We start from the raw sequence: 15065 nt of genomic DNA on the forward strand, positions 1-15065 counted from the left end.
CCAAAACATGAATATGATGAGACCCAAATGGAAAACATGCTTCTTTTAAAAAGAACCAAATGGAACTTAGATGAAAAATGTAACATCTAAAATTAAAAATTCAGGCTGGGCGCGGTGGCTCACGCCTGTAATCCTAGCATTCTGGGAGGCCGAGGTGGGCGGATCGTTTGAGCTCAGGAGTTCGAGATCAGCCTGAGCAAGAGCGAGACCCCATCTCTACTAAACATAGAAAGAAATTATACAGACAGCTAAAAATATATATAGAAAAATTAGCCGGGCATGGTGGCACATGCCTGTAGTCCCAGCTACTCGGGAGGCTGAGGCAGGAGGATTGCCTGAGCCCAGGAGTCTGAGGTTGCTGTGAGCTAGGCTGACGCCACGGCACTCTAGCCCGGGCAACAGAGTGAGACTCTGTCTCAAAAAAAAAAAAAAAAAAAAATTCACAGGATGAGATAAACAGCAGATCAGACACTACAAAAGAAAAAAATCAAAGTGAACTTGAAGACGTGGCAAAAGAAATTATTCAAACTGAAGCACAGAGAGAAAAAAGGACAAAAGGAAAAACATACTGAAAGGAAAGAACCTCAGTGGTCTACAACACAGTATCAAGCAACCTAACTTACATGGATTGAGAGTCCCACAAAGAAAAAAGAGTAACAAATATATTAAGAAATTTTTCAAATTTGATGAAAACTATAATCCCACAGATCCAAAAAACTCAATGAACCCTAAGTGGGTTCACTGGTTTATCCCTAAGTGGGATAAACATAAACCACACAACACAAAGGCACATCATAATCAAATTGTCAAAAATTTGTAATAGCAAAAATCTTAAAAGCAGCCAGAGGAAGAGGAAAACAACAACAAAAAAAAAACCCCCGCCTGCCTTTTATAAAATACATACAATTCATCAAAACTACAATGCTTCAAATAACTTATGCATATTGCCTTCAGATATGACATACTTATAGCAATGCCAAAGGTAAGATGGTAGAGGTAATATATAATCATAAATAATAGATTTTACCTTCTCTGTGAGACTAATTTAATATAATGGTACCCAAAAGTGGCCAGATAACTATAGTGGAAGTAAGGACACTGAAATGCTATTTCTAGATTACAGCTACTGCCAGAAGACCATTAATAAATAGCTTAACTTACCTCTGTTTTTTTTAACCCAATTTATAACAGTTTAAAAAGAAAAAGAAAAAAAAGGACAGCTTTAACAACTTCAAGAAGATCTGAATGAATTCCTTACTTCTGTTTGTAAAATGCTTCAAGAGCTTTAGATTGTATTACTGCAGAGTTTTAATTTAACAAGGCAAACTTTAAAAGTACTAACAGCCATTTCAAATGTTCTCTTTAAGGATCATTTGCTACAATTGTTGCTAACTAAATACAACAGGCCTAATCATAGCCACTATTCAATATTACTATGTTAGTATTTTAATGAAATCTAAAGGTGCATTTAGGGGTTAAATAATTCTTGCATTTTTTTTCCTAAATTGGTAAAATAAACATGTGTTCAGTAGTTCTATATTTAATATCTTAAGTATTAAAAATCAAAAAATTATCTAAAAAGAAAAGCTTATGAATGAACAAAGAGGTAGATTACAAATTTAATTCAGTGATTTTATTTTTTATTTAAAAATAGAAAAGAACTTAGTGATATTCTATATGTAGAAATAATTATCTATTGAACATACCTCAACTGTAAAACTCAGTATACCCACAAATATCACCATAAGAGTTATCTTCCAAGAGTCCAAATTCAAATGAAATTAGGAAATTCAGATCTCTTACCTGATGTCTTCTGATAGGAAAGAGCAATCACTGGCTTCATAACTATACACAATGGATCCAGTGAATTCTAAGAAGGGAAGGTCATCTTCAAAAATACTCTTCTGAACAGAAGATGCCTTGAGTTAAATAAAATTCAAAATAGGTGCCAATAAAGTTCACATTAAATAATAAATGTTCACTGAAATAATAAAGTTCACTGAAGCATTCAACTTATGGTTTTAAGTTTTATCAATTCATGCTTTATAGACTTAATAAAATCATAAATACAATTTAACAAATAGAAAACCATCCTATTGTCAAATTACTTTTCTTAGTTTATTTTCACACTTCTAATCCTACTTTCATAAAGCATTTATTTTACTGAGTTTTTTTCCTAATAATTATATTAGTATTCTAGATGTAATAATGTTGCCTTAAAATACTGAAGACTGGTGGGCAGATCTTAAATCTGGCTTAATGAAAAAAGTCAACAAAGTTAATGTCGTCCAAATTACTATCTGAATTAGAACAAATTAGTAAGGTCAACCATGCAAACTGAATACAAAAAGGAAAATATATAGTAAGAATTCTCATTTTGTAAATTCAATTAAAATTTATTCCCATTTACCCATTCAATGACTAGATCCTGGTTCATACACCACCAGCAATTATGACCTAAACAATAACCTGAAGTTTACAAGTGAAAATTGTACAGTCAAGTTTAAATTAAATTTCCCACCTGAAAGAATCATCAATGAACAACATACCTTTCTTTCTTCTACAGCGCAACTTTCATCCTTCATACACATCCATTTAGGAAATTTCTGCCTCGGTCGAGCTGATTCCAATGTTTCTTCATGCATCTTTAAAATGTCCTAGTTGCAAAATCCAAAACCAATGACATTATGAGTAAATACAACAAAATCTTTGAAAGATTCAAGATGACTGAAAACCAAATGTACATATTTAAAGTAAGTTACGACATCTAGGTCTAAGTATAGGTTATAAGAGCCAAGAAGACACAAGAAAAATAAACAATGTAACAGATGCAATAACTATGCATTTAGTATTTCTTCCCTTTAAAACTAATCAGCCATTTCAATTGAGTTCTAAGGATTTTGCAGTTTCAAAATTCTATTATTCTATGACTGATCCTTATGAAAAATAATCTTTATTTCATTAACAATGAAAATCCTTGAGTATATGAATTATGACACATTTTCTGACATCTTTCTCTATGATTATCACCTGTCCTAAGATCTAAGTAAACTCAACAAAACTGTAAGACTTATTCACAAATCTACTTGAAGATTTAATTTTGAAGACAAATAACAGGTGTTCTGCATGAAGGACATTTTATTATGTTTTTGGCCTGTGTGAACAAGTTTCCCTAAGAATGAATTTCTTAGATGATTTTTTTTAATTAATCTGTGTACAATCTTGGAGTGCTCTCCTCAATGTAAACAAACTTCAAGTATGATTAAAGAAAACACAGTGAATAAGAGACCCAGAATATATTCCTTTTCTTAATGGTAAAAGGGATCCACACCTTGATATGACTCATATTAAGCTGAAGTAGCCTTAAGTTCTTAGTAAATTCCTCAAAGCTCAACCTTAGTTTCTATTATTTCAAATTCGCAATAAGGGAGTAGAAGTTCTGAATATGCCCCGGAAGATTCTCATGATGAAACATGTTAATGTTAAATAATCACAGCAACTAATATTTATGATTTAGGGATAGCCTATTATATTTGATATTTAGCAAATAAACTTTGAAGAAATGAAACAATATCTGGCAAGTGTCCATTTTAGCTGCTCATTTTCCCATGCATGAACCAAAAACTGAAAATACTAACAATTTATGGAACAAAACACTTAAAAGATTACTTTGTCAAACTTAAATTTTCCATATAGAACAAATTCCATCACTCTTATGCACTGGGAAAGAAAGAGTTCACAACAGGCTTATTGTAACTCCCTCTTTCACTATTAGAGAAGGGACAAAAACTTCAACTGGGTTCCCAGTCAACATGGTAAAGTTTCAAACCAGATGGTGGCCTTGAAAACTTATTAAAGGTATTTCCAAGGAGAAAAATACCAAAGAATCCATACCTAGTATGTCAGCAAGATATAATTATTTAGACTGTTTATCATAAATAAGCCTTGAATTACAGATTTATTAATTTATGGCTAGAAAATGGGGGTTAGTCAAACCATCTAATTAAGAAAATATAAAACAGGAGGTTCAAAACCAAAACAACTTCCCTTGTGCAATGTTTTTGCACACATTGCTTAAAATGAGTCTGTTAATCCAAAGCCATGACATGTCCTAAAGCAAAAGAAAGTTACATTTTTGGAATCTGTTTCTCACAGTTTGGGACTCCTACAAAAAAAGAGTGTTCCATCTGCAGTTGGTGCTTGCTTGTATTCTTTGAATCATTATCAAAGTTTGCCACTGGATAAGATCTATGATTCACTGAATCAGAACTGACATCTCAACTCTTGGGGTTGCCATACGCATTATATGTAGTAAGGTAAAATATATATGCTTTGTTAACTATAAAGCATTGTATAAATGTTAGTGGTTATGAATAAATTTATATTTGCTACAAATTCAAAACCCTTGACAGAAGAAATCAAAAGTTATTCCAAAATTGTTTATATATAATCAGTCCTTAATCTTAAAATATATTTTTGTAAAGTTGGAAAACAAGTTTCGGCTATATCCAGGGTAGATCATTGGGAAAATGCCAGAAAACTGAAGTTGCTACAAATAACACAAACTCTATAAAAACACCTATAGAATCTTGGAATTTTGTAAGTAATTCATTTACACTGCCAAAACAGAAATAAACTTCAATATATCTTCCCTGCTACCTATAACACTAAAATCATTTTAATTTGAAATATCTAACATTTGCAATTTTTAGATGTAAGTACTTTCTTCTGCACACGAAATTCTATCTAGATGCTTCCAAGAAAAGAATTTGAAAGTAAATTTGTTTACAAACCTAACATCTTTGTCAAATTTACTTAGATCTTCAGACAGATAAAAAGCACACAGAAAATTAAAGTTGTGGAATTATTTACAATAGGGAAATCCTTTAACATACATGAGAATTTTAATTCTTGATCAGATAAAGGTTATTTTTGGAGGGATAAAAGTCACAGACAGTATAAAAGAATTTTTTATTTACATGTTTAGTTACTATGTTGTTAAGTATGAACAACTTTGTCACTTCTTTTCTAAAATCAAGTCTTTCATCATTTCATAATGCTTCATATTGTACTTAAGATTAAAGAATCTTAAATCCCCCTCTGAAATAATGTTACTTTGATATGCTTTGGTTCCAACCTCCCTGAAATCTTCTTGCCTATCTACCTACCACTATCTACAACTTTTCAACCTTCTATCACTATTTCAAAGGCTGTCTGGAATTTCTGTAGTTGTTGTTCTGTTGTTGCTTATTTTTCTGTTTTTTATTCTGAATAACCCAATATGAACATGTCTGTCAGTAGGGAAATTCATCTCATTAACACATAGTATAAATGCTTGGCTTTCACCTTACTCTGATTAGCATTTATCTTACTGTGTTCACAGTTTCCTCTTTTTCTTTTTTCATTTCTTTTGTCTTGATGAAATTACCATTCATTCCCTTTTCCCCATTAATAATGTAAAATATATATGAGGTTACACTATCTTCCATTCCTCATCAAGACTTTCTAACAATATTTTCTTCAAATTCTACACAGCAACCATCAAAAAGAAGCTTTGTTAGCACAAGTGGTGGTAAATGGCAAAAGAGGAGCCTTTGCTCCAATAGACTGAAAACTCCTTTTTCACCTTTAACGAGTATTCCAACTATTCAATTTCTTTAAATTGTACTTCAAATGCGCAAAAACCCTTTAAAGCTAGTAGCTTCTCCTTTTCATTAACTAAGAAATATCTTAATTTCTTCTCATGATATAAGTAAGCTTTGAATACAATTGAATCTTTTTATATCAAGTATTTCAAAATAATATTAAAGCTTTGTCTCACACCTGACTTTGCTCTACTATTAATTCTTCTCTAGGATTCAAATAACACCAGTTAAACATCACTTCTAAAACCATTTCAACTTCACTTTTCCAAAGCTTAATTTTTATCCATAACTATGTCAGTACACATTAATATAAAAATATTTTCCACATGATCACTGCACTTTTGATTGAGTTAATTCAAGTGCTCAAAATGTCAGTTAAGGATGCCATTTTTGAAGCCGATACCTATACTTCCACAAATCTGCAAAGTAAGAATCATTCACATGGAATAATTTAAAAGTTTCCCTTTCAGCTTATAAATCCTTCTTTGGACTGTCAACATACTTCAGTAATGAAATAACTAATCGAATTTTTGCACCTAAAGCTGAAAAGAAGGTACTGTAGGAGCTTGAATTTAATTAAGCTTACCAGTTTTATTTTTAATTTAATCAGTTAATATGGCATTCAAAACCACAGGCATTCAGAACATACAAGCACTTCTCTGTGAATAAGATAACATATTACTTGGAATATATTTTTACATTGAACTTAATATAAAGCTCACAACTAATGGAGACAGAGCGCACTATATCAGGGAAGGACCCGCTTCTAGTCCTGGCTTGGTCGAGGCAAAGGCATTACATGTAACCAAAATGTTTGTTCCCCCATAATATTCAAAAATAAAAAATATATATAAAGCCTTTTTACCTTCCTGTCTTTTCCAGTCCCAAACTTCTACTGTTTCCATAATACCTTGTATGTTTCAAAGCATTCATTTATCACTTTGAATATTTCATCCTCAGTTGGTTCTGGAACTTCTTTGTCAAGTAAGTAATGTCTTCCATGTGTTTTCCTCAAGGATTCTACAGTCTTCTCACTGAGGACCATTACCAGTGTTCATGAAGTCATATCTGAAATGAACACCTTTTGATTAAATAACCTCCAGATTAGTGTTATATCTACTCATTTGACAAATCATCATTGTATCTTGTAATAGAATAATTGAAAATGGCAACTTTTCAATTTCCTTTGCCTCACTGGTCCCAAACAGTGTCCCATTACAGGCAGGCAAAAAAGCAGACTTGGCAATCCAGGGAGTACTCTGGATTAATTGTGCAACACTTCTTGAGCTCAATGTGATAACTACTTTTATCCATCTCATAATAATAAATTATGGTACATCCATAAAATAGAACACTATGCAGTCATTAAAAACAATGTTATTATAATTTATCAAGTTAAAAAATTAGAAAACTTCAAATAAACATGCACATGTAATATGTATATATGCATGTGTTGTGTATGAAGGTCTAGGGCAATGTATAAAAAAATATTATTGGTTATTTCATAATTGATGGTTTTTAATATTTTTTCATACTTTTCTCTACATTCCAACTTTTCTATAAAAAGTGTTCCTTCTAACGATCAGGGGGCAAAAGTACGTCAATAAAAGGGGGAAATGATTTTTTTAAAGTGAATAATCAAGGCTATACTTTTTCATGTTATAGAATAAGGATCAGACAGTAAATATGCTAGGCTTCATGAGCCAGATGGTCTCTGTCAAAACTACTCAAGCTTGCCATGACAGCACAAAAGTCATAAACAATACTTAAATAAGCATGGCAATGTTACAATAAAACTTTACCGATAGACACTGAACCCTGAATTTATACAAATTTCATAAAATATTATTTTCATTTTTCAACCAATTAAAAATGTAAAAACCATTTACTCCATAGCACAAAAACAAGCACCAAGTCAAATATGGCACACTGGCCAGTTTGCCAACTCCTACTTATCTCCATAATGCATTCATCAAATATCCAATATGAATGAATGCAACTTCTTGATAAAGCCTTTTTTTTTTTTTTTTCTTGAGACAGAGTCTCGCTCTGTTGCCCAGGCTAGAGTGAGTGCCATGGCATCAGCCTAGCTCACAGCAACCTCAAACTCATGGGCTTAAGCGATTCTACTGCCTCAGCCTCCCGAGTAGCTGGGACTACAGGCATGCGCCACCATGCCCGGCTAATTTTTTTCTATATATATTTTTATTTGTCCAGATAATTTATTTCTATTTTTAGTAGAGACGGGGTCTCACTCAGGCTGGTCTTGAACTCCTGACCTCGAGCAATCCACCCGCCTCGGCCTCCCAGAGTGTAGGATTACAGGCATGAGCCACCGTGCCCGGCCTGATAAAGCCTTTTTGATAAATTAGTTGCAAAATGATCCTCATGATAGCTAAATGAGTAGACTTATTGTATAGAGTTGGTAACATTCCCCAATTACATGTTAAGAGATTTCTCAAAATTATGAATCATGTTTACAAAGAAATTCATCTTAAGTGATTCCATTTGACAGCAATTAAATATTAGCACAAGTCTGCTGAAGTCACTTCTAGTTCATGTCAAGAGAAATCACACCAGTAAGATTAGAACAAATTTAGAAAAATTAAGAGCAATTACATCCCAAATTAGCTAAGATGGGATAGTATCACCTAACTTTTAAACCATACTTTCATGGAACAGAAATTCATTTCAAGAGTACAGTTTCCACTTAAAACAGTGCCATCTTCTAGAGAATGGACAGACTTAACACCAGTCTCATGAGGCCAATCTTAAGAGAAAGTGGGGTTTCAGTGGATGAGCTCAGTGATTTCTTTGTTCTTAAAACCTCTAAGGTAAGGAAATTAATTCCTACTGTAATGGTAACTGACTTGCCTAACTGCTTGAGGGCTAAACTGAATAAAGCACCCCAATCTTTTTGGAAAGTATTTTTAAAAATTGTTAAGTTAAATGGAACATATAAATAACTTAATTTGAAGTTCAGGAAAAAAGTATTAGTAAGAAATTCAATGCTTAACTCTATTAGCCAGTTATATTGTTTAATGTGGATAAATTTCTACTTACTATGTAAAATGGTTCAGTTCTATTTTGTTCAAGATATATAAAAGCTAATCTGATGAAATACACTGTCATAAATACTGATTATTTAATAAAAATGCAAGAATGTTACAATTATTCTAAAATTCGCTAATAATGTCATAAAAGAATAGTCACAATATTTAAACTGTAATTTCAATTCCTCACTCTGAGGCTTTTTTTTTTTTTTTTTGGAGATAGGGTCTCACTCTGTTGCCCAGGATGCAGTGCAATGGCACGATCATAGCTCACTGTAACCTCAAACTCCTGGGCTCAAGTGATCCTCCTGCCTCAGCCTCCTGAGTAGCAGGGAACACAGGAATGCGCCACTCCACCTGGCTATTTTTAAAAATGTTTTAATGTTATTTTTACTGAGAAGCAGCTCAGTAAATAAACTTTAAAAGTTCTGGGCTTGATTTAATTTATTATATTACATATTTCCTGAAAATGTGACCTTGCACATTGAGTTAATTACACATCCCAATATACTACTAACCACTTTATATAAATATTAAAGTAATATATACACACATATATACAAACTATAATTTATTATAGAAGATATAATTTACAAGGTATTCTCCTATAAGGTTTTTGAGATGTCCTTTCTACTATTCTATGAATCAACAGGAATAAGAAGGGGCAGAGGAAAACAGAGGAACCAAAGAATCCATGACAAAGCCTAAATTAACTAATTAAAGAAGCTCTCAAGACTTTCATTAACCTATTACTAGACTTCCAATAATCTTAATTTCCTTCCAATAGCCCAAGCAAGCAAATGAGAAAAGCTAAATACAACTACCTATTAACATTTGGTTTGACTACAGCAAGTCAATGTAATTTTTAACAGTAGTAGGATATTTGAGAGACCTATTTCTTTATAGGTATCTAACAAACCTTCCTGTCAAATATTACATAAAGTACAATGTTGTGTTAATAAAGCCAAATGAAATAAAATGTAAATGGAACCAATCAAATAAACACAATAAAATGCCATTAATTTTAGCCAGCAACAGGGGAAAAGGATAAAAGCCTCTCTCTGCTGTGTCATAGTGAGAAGCCACACTGCCCATAAACCAGGAACATGACTTGACCTGAATCCACGGCACAGCGAAGTGCTTTATAACTGGATTTCACTATCCAGCTAAATAATTCATTATTTTTAATGAATTCCCTCTGTTCTGTAAGTGGCTATAGCCAGTCAGCTGAAATCAACCATTATAAACTGGGAAACTGCAGAGAAAGTTTCCAAGTAAGTCAATTTAAAACTTGCTTAGGCTGTCCGTTTTTCCTCATATATTTATTACCGTTACTTCATATGGCCTAAGACGAAATTTTATAGGATTCATTATTAAGTGGACGTTGACGGTTGCCTAGCCGGCATCCAATCCACCCTAGGCCCTTTTTATAGTACCAATAAATTGCATTCAGATTATGGTCAGTTACCCACAAAGCCAATGTGCTTTAAGGAATCTGCCCCACTTTCAGCTCCCCGAGTAGACCCGCTGGTCTAAAGGTAATCCCATTCCTCTTGCCACAGTGATAATTCAGAAACTCAGGCCTAAGCTCAAAGCATTCCTCTGGGTTTGGCTTAAGAATAAAATATATGACTTAATTCAAGCCAGTGAGACACGAGGGAGCGATTTTTTGGATTTCTGAGACTAACACTATCTTGCTCTCACAAGAAAACTGCCAGAAGAGATGCCCTCTATTTAAGAATGTGAAACCCAGATCTTCTACAGCCATTTTGCTGCCAGGATGAAAGTCAACTTAAGGACAAAACCAACTTAGGTTACAAAGTCAACACACAGAAGGCTGGAGAGATGAGAAAAGGAGCCACAGGCAATGAACTAAACCAGTCCTCAACTCATCCCTATCTCAGCCTTCAAGTTACATTTCCGTAATACATTTCTTTATTTTTTAAGCCTGTATGAATCAAGTTTTCTATACTTGTATTCTAAGTAATACACAAATAGAATTGAAAATAAAATCATTTAGTCAATCCTTGTCTTTCCTTAAAACCTATCTTACATAAAAATAATTTGGGCCGGGCACGGTGGCTCACGCCTGTAATCCTAGCACTCTGGGAGGCCGAGGCGGGAGGATCGCTCGAGGTCAGGAGTTCGAGACCAGCCTGAGCAAGAGCGAGACCCCCATCTCTACTAAAAGTAGAAAGAAAATATATGGACAGCTAAAAATATATACAGAAAAAATTAGCCGGGCATGGTGGCACATGCCTGTAGTCCCAGCTACTTGAGAGGCTGAGGCAGGATTGCTTGAGCCCAGGAGTTTGAGGTTGCTGTGAGATAGGCTGACGCCACAGCACTCTAGTCTGGGCAACAGAGTGAGACGCTGTCTCAAAAAATAAATAAATAAATAAATAAAAATAATTTGGATAAACAAACTAGCCACAGAAAAAGTATACAGTACCAAAAGTTTCATAACTTCATAAGCAGAGAGTTTCAAAACTTTTTAAAATCAAAACAAGAATCAAAATCAGCAGCAATTTAACAGAAAATTGTAACTTAGCTCAATAGGAGTGATATTTAACTTTCCGATATAAAGCACTGGGTTGAAATTCAGCATTGCTAGGTAGAAAGAAAAATGCATAAATTTTACAATAAGACCAATTTAAGTGTGGAAGGAAGAAGGAATGATAAAAATGGAGACTGGGTAAAAAAGAAACTGGAAAATTAATACATAATTCTGTAAGCAACCATAAATGTACCCAATGCAAATCTTACACGAGAAGTTTGATACAGTCTACTCAGACAGGTAAGTTTAGATAATATGAATTTTTTAAAATCAGCAGTTTTGTGACTGTGTACTTCCTGGAAGGAAAAAAGTTATCTTCCAGTCCAATTATTTTTGTACTGTACTTCAGCAACTCAATTTTATGAATGAACAGCAAAAGCAGGTCAGGTACCAATAGGTGATATCTCAGGCTTCACATCAAAACTTCCAGGAGGAGCTACAAAGCTTTGATATTGTTTCTGATGGCTTCTATTATTCATACCACAGAGTAGGAAGATCCCATAGCTCTATCCTCTTGGCTTCAAAGAGAGCTAGAGAGAAGGTGAATCTCTGAAGAGCTAGCCTAAAACACTAACAGTAGAAGGAATCATTAAAATGCAGAGACAAGAACAATGAAGTCAGAAAGAAACAAAGCCTTGAAGCAGGCTCAGGAGGGAAGGTCATTGTTCCACTTATTTTTTTGGAGAACATGAAACAGTATTCTAATTTCTTATTACCCCATAAGAAATTCTTCAAAACCATCCTTTTTCTTAATCCTCCCTTATATTAAGCATTTTATCAAAGCAAAGAGAAAACAAAACACCTTCAAAAGAGTCTGACTACTTTGACTAACCAGTTTTTACAAAAGATAAGCTTAACTTTTTATCAAAGCTCTAATTATTTTCCTAAAGAAAGTAATTTTTCCTCATTATCTCTTTGAGGGTAGGTAATTTTATCTATTTGTTTAACAGAAGCAAACAAGGTGACCAGATTCAAAATAAGCTTACCCAAATTAAGTACTTTTCTACATATCAGCAAGAATCAAATACAATTATATCCAATTCCAAATTATATTAATACAATTATATCCAAAATGTATAGCCAAATCAATAACGGCAAAATGACAACCTACCCAGGAATAAATGTAATACAAAACATATGAGTGTAAGACCTATTTTAAAGACAACTGGAAAATTTTATTAAGACATTAAAAAGGGCTGGAAAAATGTAAAAGAAAATAAAAATCTCAGGACCACCCCACTACCTCCAGCAACCGTGAACTTGCAAAAGGCAAGGTAGAGGCCTCAGGCATCTTTGACGGACTGGCCCCACAGATCATTCATTAAGGAAATCTCTTGCTGACCTCCCATAAGCAAGGACATGCAAATTGTAACTTTAGGTCTTTAGCTCCTAAAACTGGCGTCTGTTCAGTTCCACACTCATAATGAATTACAAGTTGATCTTCCCAGGTCCGCAAAATAGAGACCAGACAGGATCAGACATTCTTCCCCTACCCAGGGACATCTACATAATTGATGCTTCCTTCACTCCCTTTTTCTCTTCTAACACTCTCACCTCATCTTAATGTAAAAAGTAGATTTTCCTGGGTAACCGTTTGTTTGATTACTCACTCTGTCCCTGCCTCTTTTTCTTTCTGTATGCCCTATCCCTTCTTAAATACTGAAACTCCGAAACTCCCCTTCAGAAAAACAGCCACAGGTTTGTCTGTGGTTTGTGTTTTCCCCGGGCACGTCTTCAACTTTGGCTTAATAAACCTCCATTGATTGAGAGCTTTGCCTCAGTCACTTATTTTGGGTCGACAATAAGACACACTGAGTTCCTGGATTGCTAGACTCAAAGCTGTAAATATATTAATTAAATCAATACACTCAAGAAGCAATACCAAGAAAAATGTCAGCAGAATTTTTCATCGAACCACACAAGTTTATATTAAAGTTCACTGGGATGAGAAAATGCTCAAGAGCAGCAAATATTTTTTTGAAAAATAAGACCAATAAGAGGAAACTCACTCATTAAATATAAAACAGTACAAAACTACAGTAATTTAAATGGTGTGGAATTGGTGTAAAAATACAGAAATAAATCAACAGAACAAAGCATACCATGTCCAATCCTATATGTAGAAAACCCTAAAGACGCCACTAAAAAAACAGAATAACTTAATTCAGTGAAGTAGCAGAATACAAAATCAATACCCAAAAGCCATTTGCATTTCTCTAAATGGATAATGATCTACCCAAAAAAGAAAACAAGAAAACAATCCTATTTACAATGGCATCAAAAAGACAGAAATACTTAGGAATGCATTTAATCAAGAAAGTGAAAGATCTGTACACTGAAAAACTGACATAAGATATTGAAAACACAAATGGAAAGATATTCCATATTCTTGATTAAAAGAATTAATACTGTTAATATGTCTATACTACCCAAAGCAATATACAAATTCAGTGCAATCGATTCCAAGGACATTTTTCATAGAAATACAAAAATCAATCCTAAAATTCATATGGAACCACAAAAGATCCCAAATATTCAAAACAATCTTGAAAAAGAAAAACAAAGTTTGAGGCATCACGCCTCCTGATTGCAAATTAGATTACAAAGCTATAGTAATCAAAACAGTACGGTCCTGGCATAAAAACAGACACACACCAATGGAACAGAGTAGAGAGCCCAGAAATAAACCAAAGCATATACGGTCAACTACTTTTCAACAAGACCACCAAAAAGACACAACAGTCTTTTCAAGAAGAGAAACATAGGTGCTTACTCAATAGTCTGCAGTATTAAAAGTCAAAATGTTCTTTTTTTTAAAGTACCCAACTACATAAAAACAGACATATACACCAAAGGAACAGAACAGAGAGCCAAGAAATAAATTAACACATTTATGCTCCACTGATGTTCGACATGAGTGCCAAGATCACACAATGGAGAAAGAATAGTCTTTGGACCTTTATCTTACACCATACACAAAAGTCAATTCAAAAGATTTAAATGGAAGGCCCTAAACTGTAAAACTGCTAGAAGAAAATATAGGGAAAAGCTGCTTGACATTGGTCTTAGCAAAGATTTTTTGATCATAACAGCAAAGGCACTGGTAACAAAGCAAAAATGGACAAGTGGGATTCCATCATCAAAGTCAAAAGCTTCTGCACAGCAAAGGAAACAATCAACAAAGTGAAAAGGCAATGTACAGAATGAGAGAAAATATTTACACACCATATATCTGATAAAGGGTTAAGAGCCAAAATACATAAGGAACTCATACAACTATTAATACACAGCAAAAAAAACACCCTATTAAAACATGGGCAAAAGACCTAAATAGACATTTTTCAAAAGAACACATACAAATGGCCAGCAGTTATATGAAAAGGTGCTCAACATTACTAATCATCAGGGAAATGCAAATTGAAACCACATGAGATATCACATCACACCTGTTAGGATAGCCATTATCAAAAAGACAAGAGATAACAAGCTTTGGCAAGGGTGTAGAGAAAAGGGACCTCTTCCACACTGTTGGTGGGAATGTAAATTATTACAGCCACTATGGAAAACAGTATGGATGTTCTTCAAAATATTAAAAATAGAACTACCATATGATCCAGCATACCCACTAGTAGGTATATATCCAAGGAAAATTAAACCGATATATTTGAGAGATATCTGCACTCCCATGTTTATTGCAGTAGCATTCAACAATAGCTAAGATATGGAATCAACCTAAGTGTCCAACAACAGATGAATGCATAAAGAAAATGTGGTATATACACACGATAGAATATTATTCAGCCACAAAAA

At 33.6% G+C, this 15065-nt stretch overlaps 1 protein-coding gene across 5 annotated transcripts in view; it reads right to left on the reverse strand.

The window, feature by feature from the left end:
* The window catches only part of WRN (WRN RecQ like helicase), a 99564-nt gene that overhangs the window by 81627 nt on the left and 2872 nt on the right, over positions 1–15065 (reverse strand). For 4 of the 5 annotated variants that reach the window (XM_045535455.1, XM_045535453.1, XM_045535451.1 and 1 more), the window contains exons 2-4: positions 6511–6713; positions 2550–2657; positions 1804–1919 (exon numbers count right to left, since the gene is read on the reverse strand). In XM_045535455.1, coding sequence (XP_045391411.1) covers positions 1804–1919; positions 2550–2645 — 212 coding nt within the window. In that variant the 5' untranslated portion in view covers positions 2646–2657; positions 6511–6713. The remainder of the gene's footprint in view (positions 1–1803; positions 1920–2549; positions 2658–6510; positions 6714–15065) is intronic. The other variant, XM_045535454.1, reaches the window with a different exon arrangement.

The sequence above is a fragment of the Lemur catta genome, chromosome 22 (genome assembly GCF_020740605.2).
Source record: "Lemur catta isolate mLemCat1 chromosome 22, mLemCat1.pri, whole genome shotgun sequence".
NCBI lineage: Eukaryota > Metazoa > Chordata > Mammalia > Primates > Lemuridae > Lemur > Lemur catta.